This window comes from Hydractinia symbiolongicarpus, chromosome 8 (assembly GCF_029227915.1).
Source record: "Hydractinia symbiolongicarpus strain clone_291-10 chromosome 8, HSymV2.1, whole genome shotgun sequence".
Lineage (NCBI taxonomy): Eukaryota > Metazoa > Cnidaria > Hydrozoa > Anthoathecata > Hydractiniidae > Hydractinia > Hydractinia symbiolongicarpus.
The window spans coordinates 4,085,562-4,095,682 of record NC_079882.1 but is presented as its reverse complement, the minus strand read 5'-3'; the positions used below and the strand labels follow the sequence as shown (position 1 = coordinate 4,095,682).

Genomic DNA, 10,121 nt, shown 5'->3' with positions numbered 1-10,121 from the left:
TTATAGCCATATTGTTCATTACAGATTCTACTACACTCCACGTGTTCAACAATATAATTTGTAAACAGATAAGAATCGAATCGAACCAATCTTAAAATTTATGTTCGATTGTGTTATGTTCGATTAATATTAAGGGCTGCTTTACACGAAACATTTTTATTTATTTACTTTTTCAGGCACAGCATTTCCTTGAAAGTTATCGGTGGTGAATGTAAGTCAGTTACAAATCAAATGACAAGCTCCTGGAACGAAACCACGCTCCCAACCATTCTGTCGAATTACAAATTGGAGGACACTTTCAACGCAGACGAATTTGGTTTGTTTTACCAATGTCTTCCCGGGAAAACATACCACCTCAAAGGAGAAAGGTGTTCTGGGGGGAAGAAGAGCAAGTTGAGATTCACTGGAATGGCCGCAGCAAGTGCTACTGGAGAAAAGTTGCCAATGTTCGTCATTGGCAAATCAAAAAAACCTCGCTGCTTAAATAACATCAAACATCTCCCTTGCCAATACACATCACAAAAGAAAAGTTGGATGGATAGTGAAATATTTAAAAACTGGGTCCGGAAACTGGACCAAAAGTTTCGTGTAGACGGGAGAAAAATCTTTCTTATAATCGACAACTGTCCAGCACACCCATCGATCTCGAACTTAACAAACATTCATCTCGTTTTTTTGCCCCCTAACACAACGTCTGTGTTGCAACCGATGGACCAAGGTGTCATACGAAGTCTAAAAGCGCATTACCAAAGGAGAGTTGTACGTTTGCTGTGCAGTCCTTTGGAGAACAACAAACCTTTGCCAAAGATTTCAATTTTAAGCGGAATGAAGATATTGGCTGATTCTTGGGAGGCTGTAACTAAACAAACCATCATCAATTGTTTTAAGAAATCTGGAATCTCTTCTACAGGACAACAGGATGCTATTGCTGATTCGGATGACCCATTTAAAGATCTTCAAAAAAGTTTGGATGATTTAAGAGAGGCTGATCCATCATTGGTACCAAATGATCTCAGTGCTAATGATCTTGTGACCTTGGATGATGAGGTTATCGCAACCGCCCCTCAAATCTCTAATGAGGATATCATTGATGAATTTCGGAAATCTCAGGACGACGAAGCTGAAGACGATGGCAGTGACATGGAGGATGATTCATTTGATATAGTTGTCGAAAAACCATCAAGATCAAAAGTCGAGTGTAGTATTGATCTTTTGAAAGATCTAGCAATATGTTGCGAAAAAGGCAATGAAATGCAAATGCTTATCTCCAAATTCGAAAAAATGTATAATGAAGACAGAGTGGCATCACTTAAACAAAAAGACATCTCTATATTAATAAGCCAGTTCCGTGTGTCTGTAACAGGCAAAGTTGATATCGTCATTTTCCTTTGATGTTGCCGAAAAAATCTTTAATGTTGCCGAAAAAAATATGTCTTCTTTGTCGTGAAAAGCCGCGAGTTTTGTGTGGTTTGTTAAATGAAGTTCTAGCACAAAGTAACGGAAATTGTGTTTGCAAAAAAGATGGCTGTCCTTTTTAAGCATTTGTCTTCTCTTGCCTTCAAAATAAATCTTTACAAAAGCATTTAAAAAGGGGCATGGTATATAAATGAAGTATAGAAAGGTTTCTGTAAGTTTGTTTATGTTTTTTAAAGTTTTGATGATATTATTGATGCAAGACATGTTTGTTAGCTAGCATCAACCACACCAACAACAACTAGCTAGGTGTAGCTAGGAATTTAGAAATATGTAGCCATGTTCTTTATACCTAGCTAAGTCTCCAGTTTATATTTAAGTGACCAGCTATTAGCTGCTGTAGCTACCTTATGTTAGCTTCAGTTTTATGTTGCTTTTTACATGTAAGCTAATCTTAGTGGTCTTTGCTAAGAATGTGACTGTAACTTATTTTAATTGACATTTTAAGCTTAAATTAACAAGCCACAACAACTTTTAAAAAAGTATTACATAATATTTAAGAAGAGTTTAAGGACTGTTTTTAAGCAAATAATGTATTTTTCACAATTTGTGTATGCAAATAATGTATTTTTCACATTTTGTGTAACTAAACTTATATACATCGGTTACATGCAATATGACGAAACGATTTTTATTTAACATGTAGTAATTCTGGTACCTTAAGTGTAGTGATTTTTGTTGTTCTAGATGTTCTGACTAAAATGTTTTTGTTTATGGCATTTTGTCTCAATTAAGAAAAGTTTCAACTTTTGAGGGAGTACAACACCGAAAAAACTTTTTTTTATATTTTGTATAAATTCTTACCGGGCAGGACTCTGTACAACATACCAAAATGACTGATCTCTCTCTATTTATAAATTTGATGCGTTCCAAATCACAGTATTTTGAAATTTTGGGTAATATTTAATGAGTACAAGATGCAAATACTGATTTTTGTTGAATCAGAAGTATTTCCTACAACCATTCTTTTTTTACACTTTTGTGGAGAAAAAGTGTATGCAATATCATCAGAATAACTGATTTTGTTGCAAACTGTTTTTCTTTTTCACATTTTGGATTGAAATATTGTTATAAAGGGCATATATATATCAATAGACATATATATACCAAAATAATTAAATTCAGCAAATTTTGATTTTGTCGTTCACCTCTCATCTTTTATATTTTGATTAAACTTTTGAGGAAAACCATAGGAATTATTTAGAATTTGTATTTTGTGTTGCAAATTTAGTGCAAAAATTTAACTGTTGTGAGGGAGGACCATATGCAATTATATATACTAAAAATAATAATTTGATATTCTACAAGTTGTATTTTTGTATGCACTTAATCGACTGCTTTTTCTGAGTTGAATTTGATGGGTTTCATATCAATTTTGTAGAAGATTTTATGGCTGAAGACAATATAGAACATGCCAATTGAACTGATTTTTGTTCATGTTTTGATTTGCTCCTCATAAACCTTTGTGTTCTACATTTATTGTAAACTTTTGTGAGGAAGGACCATATATATATACAATGTTTTCAAAATAATGATTTTTGTTGATTTGAAATTTACTCCTTGCTCATTGCTTTTTCGACATTTCAGGTTAAAATGTTTGGTAAAGTCAGTACGGATCATTAGACAAAAAATTGTTTTGTTAACCGGTTAATTTTTACATTTTGTGCATATTTTTTCGGGAGAGGATGGTATGCAACCGAATAAATGATTTTTCAAAGTTTAACTTTTTGTTTTTAGGTGTTTTGTGTTTGTTTAAGTTTGGCTTTTTGATATTGTTCAGGTTGTATTGTTGTATAAGCATTTAGGGAAAAGACAATGTTTAAAATGCGTAATGAACTTATTTCATAGATCTGTGCTTACTGTTGCAAGCCTTTATTTTCGACACTTCGGATTAAAATATTGAAGGTTTTCAACATAATCACATAATAAGATGTATACATATTTGAGATATGTGTTATCTCTGACATTATTATTATTGTTGTCGTAACTGTCTGGGTTGTAACTGTCAATGTTGTAACTTTCTACTAACTAGATTTTACACCTTGCACGCCGTTGTTTTTCATATTTTGTCTGAAGTTTTGTTGGGAGGATTTCATGCGATTTGACATTTGATATTTTGTGTTAGATTTTAAGAACTTTTTTGTTAAATTATGACTTATATACTTTCTTTTTATACATTTTCAGATTATTTTTTTTAGTAAAAGGCATATTCAATATACTGAAATATTTGCTGATGTCATCAAAATTCAAATGACAGAACTTTTCAATTGTTTTTCTGCCTAAGTGGATTTTTCCACGGGCCTAATCGACTAGTCTCTATATTAATAAGCCAGTTCCGTGTGTCTGTAACAGGCAAAGTTGATATCGTCATTTTCCTTTGATGTCGCCGAAAAAAATCTTTGATGTTGCCGAAAAAAATATGTCTTCTTTGTCGTGAAAAGCCGCGAGTTTTGTGTGGTTTGTTAAATGAAGTTCTAGCACAAAGTAACGGAAATTGTGTTTGCAAAAAAGATGGCTGTCCTTTTTAAGCATTTGTCTTCCCTTGCCTTCAAAATAAATCTTTACAAAAGCATTTAAAAAGGGGCATGGTATATAAATGAAGTATAGAAAGGTTTCTGTAAGGTTTGTTTATGTTTTTTTCAGTTTTGATGATATTATTGATGCGAGACATGTTTGTTAGCTAGCATCAACCACACCAACAACAACTAGCTAGGTAGCTAGGAATTTATAAATATGTAGCCATGTTGTTTATACCTAGCTAAGTCTCCAGTTTATATTTAAGTGACCAGCTATTACCTGCTGTAGCTACCTTATGTTAGCTTCAGTTTTATGTTGCTTTTTACATGTAAGCTAATCTTAGTGGTCTTTGCTAAGAATGTGACTGTAACTTATTTTAATTGACATTTTAAGCTTAAATTAACAAGCCACAACAACTTTTAAAAAAGTATTACATAATATTTAAGAAGAGTTTAAGGACTGTTTTTAAGCAAATAATGTATTTTTCACAATTTGTGTATGCAAATAATGTATTTTTCACATTTTGTGTAACTAAACTTATATACATCGGTTACATGCAATATGACGAAACGATTTTTATTTAACATGTAGTAATTCTGGTACCTTAAGTGTAGTGATTTTTGTTGTTCTAGATGTTCTGACTAAAATGTTTTTGTTTATGGCATTTTGTCTCAATCAAGAAAAGTTTCAACTTTTTTGAGGGAGTACAACACCGAAAAAACTTGTGTTTTTTTTATATTTTGTATAAATTCTTACCGAGCAGGACTCTGTACAACATACCGAAATGACTGATCCCTCTCTATTTATAAATTTGATGCGTTCCAAATCACAGTTTTTTAAAATTTTGGTTAATATTTAATGAGTACAAGATGCAAATACTGATTTTTGTTGAATCAGAAGTATTTCCTACAACCATTCTTTTTTTACACTTTTGTGGAGAAAAAGTGTATGCAATATCATCAGAATAACTGATTTTGTTGCAAACTGTTTTTCTTTTTCACATTTTGGATTGAAATATTGTTATAAAGGGCATATATCAATAGACATATAACCAAAATAATTAAATTCTGCAAACTTTGATTTTGTCGTTCACCTCTCATCTTTTATATTTTGATTAAACTTTTGAGGAAAACCATAGGAATTATTTAGAATTTGTATTTTGTGTTGCAAATTTTGTGCAAAAATTTAACTGTTGTGAGGGAGGACCATATGCAATTATATATACTAAAAATAATAATTTGATATTCTACAAGTTGTATTTTTGTATGCACTTAAATGACTGCTTTTTCTGAGTTGAATTTGATGGGTTTCATATCAATTTTGTGGAAGATTTTATGGCTAAAGACAATATAGAACATGCCAATTGAACTGATTTTTGTCTATATATGTTGATTTGCTCCTCATAAACCTTTGTGTTCTACATTTATTGTAAACTTTTGTGAGGAAGACTATATATATATACAATGTTTTCAAAATAATGATTTTAGTTGATTTGAAATTTACTCCTTGCTCATTGCTTTTTAGACATTTCAGGTTAAAATGTTTGGTAAAGTCAGTACGGATCATTAGACAAAAAATTGTTTTGTGACCGGTTAATTTTTACATTTTGTGCATATTTTTGCGGGAGAGGATGGTATGCAACCGAATAAATGATTTTTCAAAGTTTAACTTTTTGTTTTTAGGTGTTTTGTGTTTGTTTAAGTTTGGCTTTTTGATATTGTTCAGGTTGTATTGTTGTATAAGCATTTAGGGAAAAGACAATGTTTAAAATGCGTAAAGAACTTATTTCATAGATCTGTGCTTAGTGTTGCAAGCCTTTCTTTTCGACACTTCAGATTAAAATATTGAAGGTTTTCAACATAATCACATAATAAGATGTATATATATTTGAGATATGTGTTATTTCTGACATTATTATTATTGTTGTCGTTACTGTCTGGGTTGTGACTGTCAATGTTGTAACTTTCTACTAACTAGATTTTACACCTTGCACGCCATTGTTTTTCATATTTTGTCTGAAGTTTTGTTAGGAGGATTTCATGCGATTTGACATTTGATATTTTGTGTTAGATTTTAAGAACTTTTTTGTTAAATTATGACTTATATACTTTCTTTTTATGCATTTTCAGATTATTTTTTTTAGTAAAAGGCATATTTAATATACTGAAATATTTGCTGATGTCATCAAATATCAAATGACAGAACTTTTCAATTGTTTTTCTGCCTAAGTGGATTTTTCCACGGGCCTAATCGACTAGTCTCTTATAATAATACGCTAAGTGTGTCTGTCTGTCACTTTTGCAAAGTGGATTACATTCTTCAAAATTTTCTTTAACAAATTCTATAAAACATCACCTATAAAATTGTTCTGTACTTTACCAAACTTTACCGATAAAATAGTATTGACGTCAAAGGAAAGTTAATTAAGATTATTAGTGAAGCCATTACAATGCACTTAAAACTTTGAGGCCAAATAACTTGGAAACGAGGTGGTGACGTCAATGTTTTTTCACCGCGTGGGTAACTAGGGACAACCTAGGATCAATTTGGGTAATTTTCCCAAACCCGGATCCCCGAATCCGTTTCGGAATGGACGGGTTGATGACGTCATTAAAAAACCTTTAAACCCTAATATCTCTGCAACCGTTTGTCAAAAGTACATGATCCTATACATTTTCTTGCTCAGCGTTTCAAGATCTATACGATGAAGGCAACAGGCATACAAATTTCTAAAAAAAAAATTTGGGGGGTTTGACTGGCCATTGTTGACATCAGCAAAATGTTAAAACCCTTATGTCTCATTAACTGCTTATCAAAAAGATATGATCATATACATTTTCTTGGTCAGCGTTTTAACATCTGCATAGTACAGGCAACGAATAAACTAAATTTCGCCAAATATTTTTGTAATTGCACTGCTGACGTCAGCAAAAAATCTAAAACAACCTACTTTTCCATTGTCCTTCTGCCTAAGTGGATTTTTTCCACGGGCCTTATCGACTAGTATTGAATATTAACATTTTAACATCTCTCATTGACCTCTATCAACTCCCGATACACTGAAGGTTAAAAATACGTTTTTTACGAAAAAATCCAATTTTTGTCAATTTTTCTCTATCTCGAACTTTCTCTATCTCGAACAAATTTTCTGGTCCCTTGCGAGTTCGAGATAGAGAGAGTCAACTGTATAGATAACATGTCATAATAAAGTGATGACAAGATATCGACAACAACACGGCACATGATCTATTTGAATTTTAGTTACTAGTGATGTTAAAACGAGCTAACGTCCTGCAGTCTCCGCATCGGAGGTTTTCGCGATCTCCATGTCGGAGGTTTGTAAAAATCACGAATTACTCAGTCGTTAATGACAGTAAAACAGACGTGCTTGCTATGGGGGATGTAAAAGTAAGGAAAAGATTAACATTAATATTTCCGACGTCGTTGTTCCTGACACGTGTTGAACTGTAACTGCAACTTATGCATGAAAATGAAGTGCAAACATTGATTTACAAAAACTCTTTCTCAGGAAGGAGGTGTTTGGAATTCCTTTGCATTGGTGACATACTAATTATACTATTCTTTAAAAGGAAGAAAAGAGATGAATATCTCTGTCAGGTCAAACCATTTGATATCAATAGATTGACAGCAATTTGTTTTGCTTCCATCTAGTGCCCAAGAATTCATAACTTAGTCTGTAAACTTAAAACAAACAAGTGTGCCAGATGTGGTATTGAACGACGCTACGTGTGATGATGGAAGCAAAACAAATTGCTGTCAATCTATTGATATCAAATGGTTTGACCTGACAGAGATATTCATCTCTTTTCTTCCTTTTAAAGAATAGTATAATTAGTATGTCACCAATGCAAAGGAATTCTCCTAGTTCCATTTGTTAATTTTTGTAATCTCTCTTCCAAACACCTCTTTTCTGAGAAATAGTTTTTGTAAATCAATGTTTGCACTTCATTTTCATGCATAAGTTGCAGTTACAGTTCAACACGTGTCAGGAACAACGACGTCGGAAATATTAAAGTTTATCTTTTCCTTACTTTTACATCCCCCATAGCAAGCACGTCTGTTTTACTGTCATTAACGACTGAGTAATTCGTGATTTTTACAAACCTCCGACATGGAGATCGCGAAAACCTCCGATGCGGAGACTGCAGGACGTTAGCTCGTTTTAACATCACTAGTAACTAAAATTCAAATAGATCATGTGCCGTGTTGTTGTCGATATCTTGTCATCACTTTATTATGACATGTTATCTATACAGTTGACTCTCTCTATCTCGAACTCGCAAGGGACCAGAAAATTTGTTCGAGATAGAGAAAGTTCGAGATAGAGAAAAATTGACAAAAATTGGATTTTTTCGTAAAAAACGTATTTTTAACCTTCAGTGTATCGGGAGTTGATAGAGGTCAATAAGAGATGTTAAAATGTTAATATTCAATACTAGTCGATAAGGCCCGTGGAAAAAATCCACTTAGGCAGAAGGACAATGGAAAAGTAGGTTGTTTTAGATTTTTTGCTGACGTCAGCAGTGCAATTACAAAAATATTTGGCGAAATTTAGTTTATTCGTTGCCTGTACTATGCAGATGTTAAAACGCTGACCAAGAAAATGTATATGATCATATCTTTTTGATAAGCAGTTAATGAGACATAAGGGTTTTAACATTTTGCTGATGTCAACAATGGCCAGTCAAACCCCCCAAATTTTTTTTTTAGAAATTTGTATACCTGTTGCCTCCATCGTATAGATCTTGAAATGCTGATCAAGAAAATGTATATGATCATGTATCTTTGACAAACGGTTGCAGAGATATCAAGGTTTAAAGGTTTTTTGATGACGTCATCAAACCGTCCATTCCGAAACGGATTCGAGGACCCAGGTTTAGAAAACTTACCCAAATTGGTCCCAGGTTGTCCCTAGTTACCCATGCGGTGAAAAAACATTGACGTCACCACCTTGTTTCCAAGTTATTTATCTAGTGCCCAAGAATTCATAACTTAGTCTGTAAACTTAAAACAAACAAGTGTGCCAGATGTGGTATTGAACGACGCTACGTGTGATGTGTATAATTTCGTCATAGGAGCGTTACATAACTAAGTAGCCGTTACACGCTTTACATTCTGTAGAAATATTTTAGAACTTACACGAGCATATCCAAACATTGCAAGATCAGCAAGTTTCAGAACATTTGTGTAAAATCGACGTTAACGCAATGCTCAGTCTTATTTAACTTTGGAGCAAGTTTATCTGTGAGCTAGCTCGTAATTTGAGCAATATGTGACGGTAATTAATCGATACAATTTTAAAAGAGACAAGTATCCCGTCAGCTCTGCATACATTTTTGTGTTAAACATTCTTTCTACCAATCAAATGTACTTTTTTGCTTCTTGTGGCACTGCAATCACTTCTTCTTTTCTTTTACATAAACTGCTTTTTTGTAACCTCTATCAGTGCATAACCTGATCTAACGTTGTCTCTTGTCAAACACCTGACATTTTGATTTTGTTAAGCTCCTGGAGTGTCACGTCCGGTAAGTTAACATACGGGTATCACAGGGGACGGCTGCAAAAAGACCTATTTGAATGCCATAAAGTTTAGAGCGAATGTTTTCTTATATAAATAAAGTGACGTGAATAAAGTTTAAACAAAAAGTGAAATGTATTAACCCGTTCCCTCATGCCCTCGGGGTTTATTAGAAACCAAGGTTAAGACCAACCAGACCTTTTTTTGTCTCTTTCAAATTAGCGCACGGGGGGGGGGAAGGAATAAAGTTAGAGGCATAATTACACAAATTTCATCAACCTAATATTCAGGTCATGGTCACTTTGTGATCAGAAATTCTGAGAAAGCCAGAACGAATTTTCGCGTTTTATGTGTGTGGCGAGGCTTCCTTTTATTAAAAAACGGTGTGTATTATCCTCGTTCCCCAGTACCAAGAGCTTTGGGAACGAGAATAGCGTGTATGTAGTAAATAGAAACGCACGGTTGGTACTGGAGTGCTGAACGTGTTCTTACGCGTCCGGAATCTAAAACAAAATAGTAAATAGAAAAGTGAAAGTTGGACAAGACTCATCTCAAGATTCAAGACTAGACTAGGCATAGCAGATGACTACAC

The 10,121-nt window shown here is 33.3% G+C and overlaps 1 protein-coding gene across 1 annotated transcript; it reads left to right on the top strand.

Moving 5' to 3' along the window:
• Positions 1-231: 231 nt before the first annotated feature.
• LOC130653636 (tigger transposable element-derived protein 6-like) lies at positions 232-7,837 on the top strand. Its single transcript, XM_057456162.1, has 3 exons — positions 232-1,224; positions 7,252-7,398; positions 7,685-7,837. The coding sequence occupies exons 1-3, from the start codon at positions 232-234 to the stop codon at positions 7,835-7,837; spliced, it is 1,293 nt and encodes a 430-aa protein (XP_057312145.1).
• The last annotated feature ends 2,284 nt before the right edge of the window (positions 7,838-10,121 follow it).

Excerpts from the sequence above, each read along its gene's own strand:
- LOC130653636 (XM_057456162.1), top strand. The coding sequence starts at position 232 with ATGACAAGCTCCTGGAACGAAACCACGCTCCCAACCATTCTGTCGAAT. Across the intron at positions 1,225-7,251 it reads TTGATCTTTTGAAAGATCTA|TTACTAGTGATGTTAAAACG; the intron begins GCAATATGTTGC and ends TTTGAATTTTAG. Across the intron at positions 7,399-7,684 it reads TTGCTATGGGGGATGTAAAA|TCTGTAAACTTAAAACAAAC; the intron begins GTAAGGAAAAGA and ends TTCATAACTTAG.